The sequence below is a fragment of the Manduca sexta genome, chromosome 12 (assembly GCF_014839805.1).
Source record: "Manduca sexta isolate Smith_Timp_Sample1 chromosome 12, JHU_Msex_v1.0, whole genome shotgun sequence".
Taxonomy (NCBI): Eukaryota; Metazoa; Arthropoda; class Insecta; order Lepidoptera; family Sphingidae; genus Manduca; species Manduca sexta.
Window position 1 is genome coordinate 13,931,937 of NC_051126.1, and position 15,527 is coordinate 13,947,463.

A 15,527-nucleotide genomic window follows, 5' to 3' on the forward strand; every position below is an offset into this window, starting at 1 on the left:
CAGAATTTCTGCACTCGCCGACATTAAAATGCGTGGAGGGTAAAAATGTTTACTGTAAACAATGTTTGCCTTAGTGATTAGCAGCGTACCAAGCCCTAAAATGATTAAAGGCTCGATACCTAGGCAAGGGAGAAATCTGTGCTAGACGTTAGTTACGAAAAAAAGTAGACGTACCTAAGGTGTAGTCTCTGTAGTCCGTGGTGGTAAGTAAGGATTTGAATCTTTGTCCGTCAAGGCGGTATGCTCGTACCACACTGCATTATGGGAGGAATATTAACCCAGCGTAAAATGGTTCCACAGGAACACCAGTTGCGTCTCGGCCTAACCATTCAATATTTAATGGAGGAATTCTGGCTATTGTGAAGATACGTCATCTTTTAGACACCAGTCTGACTTATAAACTTGTTTTAGCGTCAAGAGGTGATAAAAAATTGCTTAAATAGCTGTCAAAAACATCACCGGTTTCCTCTCAGAACAATGGGTTTTCTAGTTTAAACCTTATTAAGAGGCGAAATGGCGGGCTGTGACTTACAGCTGATCGAGTAAATTTGTGTTCTAAATAAGCATAGCTTTGCGATTTTTTTATAAGTAAGACTGTGTATTTGTAATGCTGAGTCCCTATCAGGTGCAGTGCAGTCGTTTCGCCGTGTCAGAATAGAAAACAATGAAACTGCTAATGTAAAACCAGCTCATTCTATTAGCAGTAAGTGCAGTAACAGTAAACGCGAATGCATTGTTGTACACAGCCGAAACATAATACGATTAGCGCGTGCCACGTAGCGAGTAACTGTAGTGGAATTTAAAAATCAATTAGTATATGCAATCAAAATAGCTATCTTACAATAAACAGCTTCAAATATAATGGCCATGAAGAAGAAATATTTGTATTAACAACTTGGTTCCGCTAGAGGCTCCACTGTTCATGTTTGAAATTTTCCACAATTCACTTTTTGGAATGAAAGTGGCCTGAAGAATATTTTAAATTGGAGATCTATCTCAGTGTCAAATTTTGTCCAAATCCATTCAGCAGTTTCTGCTTCGACGTTTAACAAACATCGAAATAATTTACAAACTTACGCATTCATAACATAATTAAGCAAAATTGCATCGAACTAGCTACAAAGTCCAATAAATAGTAAAAAATAGTTTACAATCTGCTGTTCTGGGGCTGAAATTATTAATTCATGTCAATATAAACAATATTATGGCAAATATAACTAGAACCTTTAATATTAATAGCGCCAGTAACAGCCAAATTAAAAAATTAAACACGGTTTCCCGATTGTTAGTTAAAAGGCAGAGGCTGGCTGGATGCCAAGGTGCCCGGGCGAGGCAGCGAGGCGACCGACGCCGCTCCACCGCCCGCCACGCCGTGCTATGCAAATAAACCACTGGACGTATGGCCTCGCGCAGGGATAGGGCAGGGACAGTGGGATATGCGTGTTGATTCACGGATAGCAGTAAAGGACGTGTAAGGCAGTGCGTGTCTAGCTAATATCAGCGATGAAGGTAATGCGGGCGTTCAAAGTGAATATACGCCGTCGTACACAATCGATGATGCAAGTAGAACTGGACACTTATTGTTCTAATAATGTGATTAGACATAGTCTATCTACCTTATCAAACAAGTCTTCATAGACAAGTCCGTTTACGAAACATTACAAACTTGCAAAATCTCATACAAGATCTAAATACATTCGTTCCGGACTAGGCCCGTTCCTGACCCTGCCCAGCTGTATGGCGCATGTCCTGCACGCCGGCGGTTCGCAGACACTTACAAATGCACTTAACTCGCAAGCTTCACCCCCATCCCTGTTCGGATTACTGTCCTATCCGCTCGGAGCTCTAGAGCTCAAACAAAATACGCTGGACTTTCCCTGAGATATTGCCTAGAAAAATGTTCGGCTGTGTATACTGGATATTTACTGGTGGTCAGGCTAAACCAAACGATATGCAAATAAAATTATGATTTTAAGAGCAATTACAATTTAATTGTGATAGAAGAGTATGTTTTTAACTCAGGTAAGTATGTCTTAATACCTGCAGTCAGGTAGCCACAAGATCTTATTTTTGATCCGAAAGAGAGTAGAAAATACAAAAAACAGCACTGCAAAAGTCACAACGAAGCAAAATTCGCAATTTCCATTACTTAGGCGACATACTAATTCCAGTAATTTTAGTTTAAAACCACATTAAACTGAACCGGTTTTAAAAATATTTCTATGAGACCAATTTGGAATAACCTTTGAAATAAACAAAATATTTTCCAAATCGCTTAATAAATGACTATTTTTAAGGTAACAAATATTTAAAAAAGAAACGCAAGAAATTGTGTTGAGGTATAAACATATATTACACAAATTGTATTATGAAATACGTTATTTATGTGACAAACACAGGGCTAGTGGTTGTGGATTCGTCCTCCGTCGGATCCGTGATGGTGGACATCAACGGATCCAGGCACAGCAGATGGTCGCGCAAATCGTTCCACCCGCCACTACCTGGCGGCAATCTGGTCTTCCTCACCACTCTACCATGCTGGCTGAACAGCATCACCGCACTCACGCTTTCAGGATACAGTTTACTATATTCTAACCTTTTCCAAATAACCTCTACAGCTTTCTTACCGCTGGGAAACATCCCCGTCGATAAAACCCTCGGCGCCATACATGCTGCCATCTCCGCGTATCCCTTTGGAAATCGGCTGAACAGGTGAAGCAATGAGTAACTCCAACTAATATCATCGTGCATGCAAAACACAGATAGCCAGGAGACGATTTTCCTCCACGTGGTTTTGTTAAACGACAAACCCTTGTCATAGGGGGGTCGCCAAGCTTCAATAGTCAGTAAATTGTAGTCCAAGTCTTTTGCATAAGTTCTGCCGAAGGATATCACGTCCACTTGAGGAATAAAAGTTACGGAACGTTGAGCATACTTCAGCATGTGCAACAAATCTGGTAGAACATAATTGTCTTCCTCGAGGAATATGACCATCCCTCTGTACGTGTAGGACCAGCTCGCGTGCTCGAAAATGAGGTTCGCAGTCCACCACCAATGCTGCTTGCGCTCGGCGTCGCGAGCGTTACGCTCATTATTCAACTTGCCACATAAAGCGTTGGAACTATTACTACAATCGTTAGGATCTGCGCCTGGAAACTGGTGTGGATGCAGCTGCAGCGAGTACGGAAAAAATACCTGTAGTACTTTGCAAAACGTGATGTTCCGCACTAGACTGTTGATCTCCGGATGATAGTAGCTGTGTGAGAATACCAGGACCGCGTCCTCGATGTACCGCACCTGTCCTAGCGACACTATCAGGTACTGCAGCCGCTCTACGTCCCGATGGGCCTGCACCACAATAGTGGTCGTCTCGGGCAACACGCGGCCGAATCGCTTCTCATTGTACACACGCCGCTCCGTGTTCAATATCTCCACTTGAACCCGGAGGCGATCGACCTCCGAGTCGGTCAGCTCCCCGCCGATTGTATGCTTTTCATTAAACCTCAAATATTGACGCAAGTTTTCCGGCACGAGACCCGCCGATGGCCGCCGACTGAAATGTTTCAGTGCGATATAAAAAAGAAATAAAACGAGAATGTAAAACGGAATATTCTTTGACCTCGCTTTATGGAGCACCCGTTTTAAATTCATTTTGACTATCAAAATGGCATCCGATTTAATCGTCAAAACGAACGTGCGAGCATGGAGGTTTGACTCGTGTGGAAGAATATTCCACGTGCGCAAATAGCTCGCGGCGATCAAAAATATTTGCTTGAAATTATTCAGAGTAATTTCAACAAAGTATAAAGAGGCATAAAAGTATAAGAGGCTCTTCGGGTGTCTACCTCGGCAAGTTATTTAGGCCAGTAATACGAAACTACGTCGATGAGATTTCATTTCATGAATATACAATGGCGGCGACTCGGCAGCGCTTGGTTTTAGAAGAAAAGTCAATTTCCAGGGGATTTGGGACGGTTTGTTTTAAAGATATTGTTTGGCGTTCACTATGAGCAAATTGGATCACATCAGGGAACAATCGGCGACTCAGGAATGCCGTTTAATGGAAAAATAATGTTGCCCGAATACAAAGTAAGAGAGAGCTTAAAACTTTGCGACGAACCTCCGCGGCGACTTCGCGGTTTTAATTTTTCTCGAGCAGGAAAAAATTCAATTTGACTAAGTATGTCGCTTAAGTACATTTGCATTATGGGCTTACGATTTCCTTTTATTCTTTACGACCTTAGATAAAGTTTTAAGAAGATTCGACATCGGATTGCGGTGCGGGCCGGCGGGCCGGCGGGTCGGACGAGGGAGGGGAGGAGAACGGCGGTCCCGGCGCGGCGGCGGACTCATCCGGCACATAAATAATATTCGGCACGGGTAATGGAATTTATATTGACATTCATTTTAAACACCGGCCGAGAGAGCCCTACGAGCACAAGCGTCGTAAATTAAAGAAGTGCCCGCAATCCCCCAATCCGGACTTCAAAAGGGCCTCGTTCATTGTTGTTTTTATTGGATTTCCCCTTAAATTACAGATTGGAAGAAAGTTGGTGAGTGCCAAGTCCAAATAATGCGTCGCACACCCGCCGCCGGTCTCCGGCGCGCGGCCCGTCTAACGTTTTGTACTCATTCGTTTTGTTGCCATTTCCTAGCAAGTTATTTCGGGAAGGAAAGGGCCAGGTTCGATAAGTATTACCTACAGTTTGCTTTCTCAATATTATATGAAGTTTATTAAAATAAAATCTAAGAGAATGTAATAGTTAAATTATGTAAAAAAATATATTTTTGACTGCGTATCATCACATTTTTGTAGCAGAAATGAAATGATAATATTATAGTTTCCTAATTACCTTCCTAATACCTAATATGTCTATTTAGCAATCCTTTACTAATTATTAAAAACACTTACCTAAAATCGACTTATTGCTAAAGATAATTTCTATACTAAATATTCTACACTAAGATTACAAGCTTAATCATTCCGTATTAAAATCGATACGCAGTACGAACGGCTTCTACCACTAGCGGTTTGTAATTAAAAATCGTAATTAAAACGTGGGTTTTCTATTTTCAATGGATAAAAGATTATTATTCACAAAAGATTATACTTGCAAAAATAATATTCTTCTCAGTATCGACAAACTTTGATACAATGTTTAAATATGGAAATTAGAGACGTTTAGTTGTGTAAAAAATATATAATTGTCGATGTTGTTATGACATTTTATACATGTACGGCATTAAAGTCAAGCTTTTATGTCCGAATGTGTGAGCAAAAATATAAAATTATTACCTGTTTTTTTTTTATTGCTTTGAATGACGAGACGAGCCTACCGTTCGCCTAATGGTAAGAGATACAACCGCCTATAAACAGCAGAAACACCATCCAACACCTTGAATTACAAAGTATTGTTTGGTATTCTACTGCGCTCGTCATCCTGAGACATGAGATGATAAGTCTCACTATGTTCAGTAGTTACACTGGCTACAATGTCCCTCAAACCGGAACACAACAGTGACTACACACTGCTACTTGGCGGCAGAAATAGACATTGCGATGGTACCCACCCAGGCGGACTCTCACATATGAGAGACCTACCACCAGTAGACCTTCGATTCATAATGTTTAATCTACCACACGATGCGATAGGGAACGATCACCGAACCCGTCGAAATCACGGACATAAATTCTAATCCCAAGCAGTACGATTGTTTTTTCAATAAACCCAATACGGATTTAAAGTACCCGCTTAAAGAATCAAAGGTATTCATATTACATACTCGTACATACTCTACAAATCTACACTCGTATTTAAAACAATACTATGAGAACTCATGGTACGCCTGAACGAACAGGTTTGGCAAACTCATTTTCATTGATCTAGTTTTCGAACGTAACATTTGAACTATAAAATTCCTACCACAAATTAATTTTATTAAAAAATCATCTCCCATTACCTCAGAATACCAGCTTTCGTTATATTTCTGAGTAAATTACAGTTCATATGTAATGAGTGTATTATGATCAATGAAATATCACCAACTGTCATGCTCGAATAACGTTGAGAAGGAAATACATGAAACCTCTGTGAGGGCCGTGCTCAGGGATCTCGAACAATATGTGCGATTCAGGAGGCTCACAGAAGCGGACTCGGCTCATAAAAATATTGATTAGTTAGCTAAAAGCTTACTTTCTAAAATCTAAACATCATTATACCTTTAGAAGGCTACTGCAGAACATATCCACCCCTCCCGCTCGCCTCTCCCGCCTATATAGAAATCTCCAGACAAAACTCTTAGAAGCAGCTTGTATCCAGCATGTTCTTAGGACCTTTATCAGGTGTCTGTCCATCTTGTAGGTGGCCGTCCAACGCTTGCAGATCCGTGGTCTCCACTCGAGAATTTTTGCCCCAGCTGTTATTAGTTCTACGAGCTATGTGCCCTGACTTTGCCGATACGTGGTCTCCATTCAAGATTTTTCTTGCCGCATCTGTTGTCTGCTCTACGAGCTATGTCTTACCCTTGCTGTTCTTCTAGTCATACCCCAAGGATTAAGCAAAGCCTGAACTTAGTTTATAGTTAAACCACATAGTTATAATGGTACGCAGTTTCTTTTCGTGGCAGTTCAGCTATTCGTAGCTCTTTTAGCTAAAATTTCTTAGTACGAATAATAAGAAATTTTGCTTACCTAATCTCATATTGAATGTATTTAGTCTGGCCTATAAAGTAATATGAATATATATTGTATTTTAAAATACACAATTTCATGAACAAAAAGGTTAGAAAAGAATATTCGCATACTTACACATAACTTTGCCCCGCGCTTATTTTATTTAAGCTCAAAATACCTAACTGTGCCGTTTTGTGGAGCAATTCATGTAAATTTGCCGCCACTTGGCAACCACTCAAGAATCCTTTATCAAAAAGTTTTTAGTAAAAAAGGTCCAAACGCTTAGCCATTTTTACTATTTAAACTAAAATAAACCAGTGTTTTGTTATTTAAGGATGGATTACTGGAGCTTAGTTTATTTACAAGAATATCAAATACATGTTAAATAGTAGGGTAGTTTATAAATAGAGGAGAGGCGAGGGCGAGATTTTATAAATATGGCGCGCGTATATACGCAAATAGTTTACATTGTAATGTATTTGAATCATTCACCTTCTCTACGTATGTCTTGATTTCACAATAATATTGTATATACTGGAGTTACATTGTTTATTCTAGCCTATATTTTTAAAACTAAAAAATATAAACAAGTTACACCAAATTAATTAAAAAATAATTAAAGACGAAGTACAAAAGCATTCATTTATGACACTAACCTCAAAAGTTATTCAAAAATCTATAACTTTAATTCGAAACCCCACAAAATATCCAAATGCGACCCCGAGTATGTATAAATTCTTTCACAATAAATTGCCGTCAAGCAGGCATTTAGGGCGAGAAGGTTGATTGTGACCGTCTGTCGGTGTCACGCAGGTGAGAGCAAATTGTCGACCCTCGTCACACCCGCCGGCAGATTACAGACTCCTGGGCCGTATTCAGACGAGCCCCGTGTAGGACATAACAAAGGACGCGGGACGTCCACATTGTGTCCTAATCATTTACATGGGTCAAATTGAAATATTTTCTCTCTGAGCCGAATACCTGTAACATGCGTGATGGGAAATTTCGTTTATTTAATTCTCGAAGAACCTGTCTTCAAAAGCAAGGCAAAAGAAATAGGTGAAAAGTTTATTATTTGTTACCTGATCTTTTAATAAAAAAAAATACAATTGCTATTTCACGAAAGTATTCTCTGAAATTGTGAAGATACACCATCACGGCCGTCACCTACAGAAACTTTTTAACTAGAACTAAAAGTAACTAAAAATATTTATTGTAAAGATAAATCTATATGCTTAGTGTAGTTGTATGACAACAATCTGAGGGCCCGGTTTCAAATCTCGGGTCGGGGAGTGATATTGGATTTTTCTGCTCTATCAACCTGGAGTCTAAATTGTGACCCCAACAAGGCGTCAAGCTCTCCTCCTACCACATCATGAGAACGCACATGCGAAAAGTGGGGGCCCTGATTGCACCACTCCCAACCTTTTTGGGAAAACAGGCGTGAAGTGTTTTTGTTTGTTTGTTAATATAGTTTTAACCTATCTTTACCTATAACTGCCTTATCATCGGCCGGCACAAACCCCTGGAGGTTCCATGATGTATGTACCTTCCACCTTCATAAGGAATCATTTTTCGAAATTCAGCCTCTAAGAAACAATAATAACAGAAACACAATAATAAGAGCACAAATTTGTACCATCTTAGTACACAGAACGTTTCCACGGCTATATATTTTTTGTTAGTTCAAAGGACTTCCGCAGCGAGGGTAAAAAATGCGAGCTTTTAAATTGCCCTAACCAAACGAACAGTGGACGTTCCCAACTTAAGAGTACTTGTGGTGGAACCAACCTCGATTTACGACAATACTGAGACAAGGGATAGGGCGAAAATCACCGTGCATAATTTGAGAGACGGAAGCCATTTCGTTTTTTAATTATTCTACTATGACCGGGCTTTTTATTTTTTAGAACAATAAAAAATGCTGCATTTTCTAATATTTTACATTCCCTCTATAGCTGATGAACAACTCTTAGTAAGTTCAGAGTAATATAAGATTTCATTAATTCTAAGGATGCGTTAAAATTTTTAAATCCACTGCTTTAAATCATGCAGAAATTAGCACATTGAGTTGACTGATATCAACATGTGAGCAGAGTTGTTAAAAATATAATAAGATTGAATATATCCAAATAGTTCTTAGATAGCTAATAGAATAAAGAGATTTGCTTTTTTTTTAAATATTATTATTCGTCCTTCGACCCACTGTTCTAAGTTCGCCTCTGCCCGGTACCATATTACTTGGTATATCGTTTAGCCCACCGCCACACTATTATATACGCACTTGATGGTCTACGCGGGGCACATAAATAAGTACGCGTACGCTATTATTTATATTGTCCATGCCATTTATTTACTTACCAGCGACATAACATACCTAATGATTGCTAATTAACAATGAATTGATGTTGTTTACGGCCCGCCTCCTTAAATGTAAATGTATCAGAACAGGAACACTCTTCGGGATAAAGAAGACTTTTATGCGCAGGTAGTTGAAAATAAAATATTATATGTCTAACAAGTAATAAGTATCTATTGTTCAACAAGATACAAATCTGTAGTAAACAAAGATTCCTTATAAAAATATATATAAGTATATATCATTGGTCTTTTTTCGATTATTACTTATGTATTTATAGATGATAATGTATATAATGAAACTGGATGTAGTACATACCTATGAGTCAATTTCTTGTAAACCAGCACACCGTTTGAACATAAAAAGCAAAAAAAACAAGTCTATTCGATTCAAAAACAATAAGTGTAGCGACATCTCTCGAGTTGCTACAAGAACACTAAACTGCATTCGCATGAATAATACGCCAAGATACAATATCAATATATTTTATCAAATTTACGGTAAAATAAAATTATTATCAACACAAATCTCAATTCTATAATTCTTCTGTGAGATTTTTCTTTGTTACATTACTGGCACAAAGGTAAGTTGCTGTGGCAATAACCAAGATTTTCCATTAGTTCGTTCAGAAACTGATATTATCAAGGTCATGTTGTTTATTCCGACGTCACGATTTCTTTAAATAGATTACATCATGTCTGGGTGTAAATTATATAGATTGCTCAATATTTTTCACTTATTTACACCGCTAGTAAATAGTGGAACAGTAATAAATGCCTTTCGCAGCTTCGGTTTTTGATTTCGTTCGGAATCGCGCGGGACGTTCGTCTGTCAGCTGTACAAGTAGTTCGGCTAGGTAGCTGTCAAATGGTGAATAGCAAAGCAGGAGCGGTAGTGAGAATATTTTCTAATAAATATGTCTTTTTATTCGCATTATCAAACACTTAGGTAATCGCCGCGGCTAACCGAAAGACTTAGCGTATTTAGACATAACATTTAACGCCGGTGTCGACGCAACATGGGGTCCAGGGACAGGGACTCGAAATCGCTACAAGACAAATTGAAAGTATTCTTCAAAAAGGGTGGATCGGGTGAGTTTGCGGTGTTTGTGCGAGGTTTGGTGCGTGTAGTATGCGTGGTTCAGCGTTGTGACGCGTGTGTGGTGTGGTCTGTGTAGCGCCGCTGCCGGCCCGCAACGAGCTGGTGGTGACGGCGGAGCTGGAGCGCGAGCTGTGCGCCGACGCGCCGCTGCACCGCCGCCTCCGCGCGCTCAAGGAGCTGGGCGAGAAGGCGATCAACGTGCGCGTGCAAGAGGTACTTCACATCTACCTTCAATATATTTTTATCCTCCAACCAGCTGATTCCTGATGTAACACAGTTCATACATCCTTTACCATCCTACCTATGTTCCGGCGTCTTTTGTTGTATCCGCATGCAGTGCTCACAAGATTGTCTCACAAACATATTTATCATTTTATTATCAGATTACAAGTGAGATGTGAAGTTATTGTTTGAATACAATACATGTAAGATTTTTACTTTGTTTGTATATTTAGGTGTTGTGACACAAATTTCTTTGCTGACTCATTCTCAAACAATATGTTTCTATGGCAGCGTTAACTCAGATGCTGTTTCTGTACAATAACATTGTTACATTCTGTCAAAACACTTGCAAGGCAACAAAGAAAAGTGACCTAGTGTTAATTATTTACAGGTAGAGCTAATGGATGTATAAATATGGTTTTTTAATTAGTTATAACACTACAATATTCACGATACACTGTTTACCAAACCCATTACATACCTTGATGTAATTTAAATTGAACTCAGCATTCTAGTCCAATGTGCTACATAACTTACTATGTTGGGACTATATACAAGTATATATAATACATAAATGCCCTAAGGTCAGGCATTGTTTTATTTATTTTACTAATTCATTATCCACTTGTCACAGTTCTTTAAAATTATGTTTGTATCATTTGTAAATATACACTACAATTATTACAGATAAATAAAACATGAAATTACTTTCTTTATTGCATCATTATCCCATTTCTTGACTCTATTTTAGTCCTACCTACCTTGTATTAAAATCTATAATGGAGCATCAAAAACTTAAAATGCTTACCGTATCTAAATAAGTTGTAATAGCTAGCATTATATAGGACATAAGTTAACCCCCTCAGGATCTGTTTCAATGTTCAAGTAAATTTTATCCAGTTAAAGAATATAGTTGATCCGTATAGTACTCTGTTGTTTACCATTATTTGGAACCTTGACTTTTGTATTGTGTCATCCTGTATTATATTCAACAATTAGTATTTACTCCGAAATCATCGAGAGAACGCCTTAGACAATGAATTTAAAAAAATATTTTTGTTGGTGTTCTTGTGTTAGATAAGACAGTCATATAATATAATTTAATTGGTCTGGAACCACCTCATTAAGCCGAATTTTGCCAGGCACAACTACTGGTGCAACCAAGTTCATTAGTATATATTTAATAAACAAAAAATATTCCTTCATTTTAAATGATTTGAGGTATCTTTTAGGGGTAAAAATATTGAGGTACCTTCAGAGACCTTTATGTTATTTGATAAACACTATATGCATAACCTTTCATATTAAACAACAGTAACCATTAAGCAAAATGGACTTATTTGTTTTTTGTTTATCTGTAAGCCATTAGTACAGTATTTTTTATGCTAAAATCAATTATATTAAGCTGAAGAGTAAGTTTGTTTTGAACATGTTAATCTCAGAAGATATAATAAACAGATTTTGGATTTTTTGAGTTCTGAGTGCTATAGGCTACTCATTACCCCAGAGAAATATAAAGCAGGATTTTTACCATGGAAAAAGGTGGATCCCTGAGCTATTGCTAGTTATTTTATATAAGGAAGAAATTAATAGTATGTTAATTAGTGGCAATATTCATGAAAACTATTAACATAAGGTAAGGCTATGATACCAAAACATTGGTTACCATAGCTGTTGATAGGTAGGTAAAGAGGATAAATTCTGTATGGCCTTTATTTCATGGTTGGCTATTATAGTTATTCTCCGTGCCAATCTGTAGGTTTAGTAAAATGCTTTCTAAGTTAATTCAAATAAATAGTATTTGACATTGTAAAAAATTTCTAAATGTGAAGTCATTTATTACTATTTAAAATGAAGATATCCAAATAAAACTTGTGGTTAGGGTAGGTTGTAATAATATTTTATAGATTTTTTTATCACTGATTTAATGTATAATAAAAAAAATTACTTCCTTCAAGTTCTTGATGCAAACCATGCAAGATAGTATGCATTACAATGTCTCATGTCTATATAATAATTAGTGTAATAATTGATCATTCTTATATTTTAATGATCAACAATGTTGAGACTGTATATATCATTAATTTACAGGTAAATGCAACATATTATTGTGAATTTTACATACATAATTTAAGTAAGCCTATGTGCACAATGAAGTAGGTATAACTGTATGTAAAGCACTTATATTGTATGACATGTCTGGAATTATAATTATTTATTTTGATTAAATTTGATTTTATGTTATAATTTATAGAATACGCAGTATGTTTTTGAAGAGTATGAGTCTAGGAATTTCCATTATTATATGAATAAAAAAATCTTATCCTATACAGGTAATATTTTTAGGTAAACATATCAGCATATGATTGGCTTTTAAAGGTGTTTTCCAATGTTAGTAATTTTAGTATTGGGATTTGAAATGCCTATTGCTTTGGAATAATTTAAAATGTCTATTTCCACCTTATTATTAAGAATTTAATAATAAAGGGACAATAACATATATTATCTGATTGTTTATACAAAGTCAATTGGTATTCATTATTAGGGAAGTTTAAAACAATATATACTTGAACAATGCCTTTATTAATGTATTTCATACACTCCACTTTGCAATAACTATGACGGAATTTTAAATTTGATGTAGAAATAGATCCCAGGCACCAAATATACTTCAAACCCAACAAGAGGACAGGGAACAGTATGTGTCTCATTAGTCAATAGTCTCTGGATTTTTTTGTACACATAGACCACACTAACTTAACCATTAGGCTCAGAGTGCTTAAGGCTTTTTTCACATTATGAGACATTTAATGCTAAATCCACTCTTTTGTTTACCATTTATTTGGGCACTTGACTTTTTATTTGATTTCCCTATATTATATTGAGAAATTTCCTCAGAAATTGTAAATCAGGCCTCTAATCTGCTTGGATAAACAAAACCGAACAAATGACTGCATCTTTCATCGATCATAAAAAATATGCCAGCCTGCCTCAACTGAATGAATTTGAATAAATGAATGATGCAAATTGTTTACTGTGTCAGTGATCTTTTATACAAATGTATTTGCCTTTGTGCGGCTTTTTTCCATGTCAGCATGTATAATATATAGTTGTTATATGAGTTGTTGCTAAGTGAACAAATTATTCATGTACACTTATATGAAATAGTAACATTTGTATATTGTGAATTATGAGGAATAGATGCTCGGTCTATTGAACATATATTATGGTCTATTTTTTTCCCTTTTCAGCAGAAGGATGGGGGTATAGATTTTCAAAATTGTGGTAATTATGTTTGGTGCTATTATAGTTAGGTCATAGAGGCAGCCAATTAAACTGATTTTTTTTTACATAATATAAAAATACATAGTTCTTGCGTAACCCATATATATATTTTTAATTAAATTTAATTTATTTCAGAAAATTAAGCTGGGAACAAAAGTTCTTTTTTAAACATAGCTGATATTTTACTGGGAATCTGCGAGTTTGTCGTACCTCTGAAGTTTATATATTTAATTGTTTTTTATGTCATTATATCTTTAATAATCTACCTCATAATCACTGTAAATTGTACTTAATAATATTTCACTATATTTTCGTTCATTATGTTACTACATAAAAATATTTCGTTTCGTTATATTCATTTGTGTATGTTATTCTGCGATTAATCACGGGTGTCATCCCGGGACTAAAGGAAAAGGATAATAAAAAAACAAACAACGCGTTTTTCAGGGTGGGGTGGAAAAGCTATGGTCCTGCACCCGAGACCTTTTAGAAGACAGCAACACGGAGGCTCGTCACGCGGCGCTATGGTTCCTGCGCTGCATCGCTGGCGGGCAGGCGGACTACCTTCAGATCATGCGCACGATCTTCTTCCGGTACCTGCGGGAGACGCACGCCGCGCATCCGGCCGAAGACTCGCAGCTGCGGTTCAAACTTCTACACACGTTAACTAATAGCGGCAAGAATATTAACTGCTTTGAGGAGGAGGTGAAGCCACTTTTGTACTTAATTAGTATAAAAATATGAATTATGAAATTTGTTTTGATATATAATCATTTAAATCGAACAATGGGTGGTGTTTTTGAAATTACAGTAGCTTAACCAGCTGTAAAACAATCAATCAAACCTTGTATTTCCCTCTGTAATCAAAATATTTGAAATCCTATCCGGGGACTAAGAGTTACAATTATATTTCTTGATACCTGCAATACACTATACCTTAGAGAAGTCAGGACTTAAGATTATGACTTTTGGTATATTTATTAACCAATTTCAAAAAAGGTGATTCATAAATTGTCGTATTTAATCATCATGAAACGTCTTATTCCAGATTGGACCATTCTTGCTGGAGTGGTTGCCGTTGATCCAGACGCCGGCACACACGGTGGAGTTCCTCCAGCTGATCATCAACGTGGTCAAGTTCAACGCCACCTATCTGGACGAGCACATCGTACACGGAATTGTCAAGTTAGTGTATTATACAGGGTGTTGCAGTAGTAGGGGATTTAGTATGAGAGTCTAGAGGTGGTATATTTAAAAATATGTTTAAGAAGGATTGTGGGAACTTGTTATTAGATTGAACATTTATATTAATTTGTTACAATGTACATTACTTCCCCTATTCGGATGAACATACCTTTATAAGAATCTGATTAAGAAACAAAGGTGCAACGGCAATAATCAATGTCTGACGAATCATCATATACAAGGAGCCAATCTATCTCTATATCGTATTTTACACTGAAATAATGTTACAAACACATATAAATCCCAGACAAAAAATAATGAATGTGTACTATATGTTTGGATGTGGTGTTACAGTAACGCGTGCCAGCTGTGCGCGTACAGCGCGGAGGCGGGCGTGGTGTCGCAGGCGCTGTCGCTGCTGGAGGCCGTGGTGTCGTACTCGCTGCTGCCACGCGCTGCTCTGCCGACGTTCGTCGCCGCGCTGTGCCGCACCGTCAACGTCGAGTGCCACTGCCAGGCCAGTTGGAAGGTATGTGCTAATCATACAACAATCAACTAGATATGAACCGGTAGTTCTCTAAGAATATTATTTTACTTATTCAATTATCCTTGCAATGAGTCGATGATAATTATAATTTGAAATTGCATCCTTTGACAATTGTTTCTTTAAAGTGAAATATTATTTTACATACTATACATAGA

The 15,527-nt window shown here is 37.2% G+C and overlaps 2 protein-coding genes across 5 annotated transcripts in view; one reads left to right on the forward strand and one right to left on the reverse strand.

The window, feature by feature from the left end:
* Window positions 1-2,382: 2,382 nt before the first annotated feature.
* LOC115448762 (alpha-1,6-mannosyl-glycoprotein 2-beta-N-acetylglucosaminyltransferase) lies at window positions 2,383-8,245 on the reverse strand. Its single transcript, XM_030176321.1, has 2 exons — window positions 8,223-8,245; window positions 2,383-3,553 (listed from the first exon to the last, which is right to left on the reverse strand). The coding sequence occupies exons 1-2, from the start codon at window positions 8,243-8,245 to the stop codon at window positions 2,383-2,385; spliced, it is 1,194 nt and encodes a 397-aa protein (XP_030032181.1).
* Window positions 8,246-9,727: 1,482 nt separating this feature from the next.
* The window catches only part of LOC115448768 (tuberin), a 32,493-nt gene continuing 26,693 nt past the window's right edge, over window positions 9,728-15,527 (forward strand). For 2 of the 4 annotated variants that reach the window (XM_037437775.1, XM_037437776.1), the window contains exons 1-5: window positions 9,730-10,123; window positions 10,210-10,346; window positions 14,088-14,345; window positions 14,689-14,825; window positions 15,180-15,354. In XM_037437775.1, the coding sequence (XP_037293672.1) occupies window positions 10,051-10,123; window positions 10,210-10,346; window positions 14,088-14,345; window positions 14,689-14,825; window positions 15,180-15,354 (780 nt within the window). In that variant the 5' untranslated portion in view covers window positions 9,730-10,050. Of the gene's footprint in view, window positions 10,124-10,209; window positions 10,347-14,087; window positions 14,346-14,688; window positions 14,826-15,179; window positions 15,355-15,527 lie in introns of those variants that run through there. The other 2 variants (XM_037437777.1, XM_037437778.1) reach the window with 2 other exon arrangements.

Coding starts and splice junctions, on each gene's coding strand:
- LOC115448762 (XM_030176321.1), bottom strand. CDS start 8,245: ATGATTCCTTATGAAGGTGGAAG. Junction 3,554..8,222: donor ATTCCTTATGAAGGTGGAAG/GTACATACATCA, acceptor GAAACATTTCAG/TCGGCGGCCATCGGCGGGTC.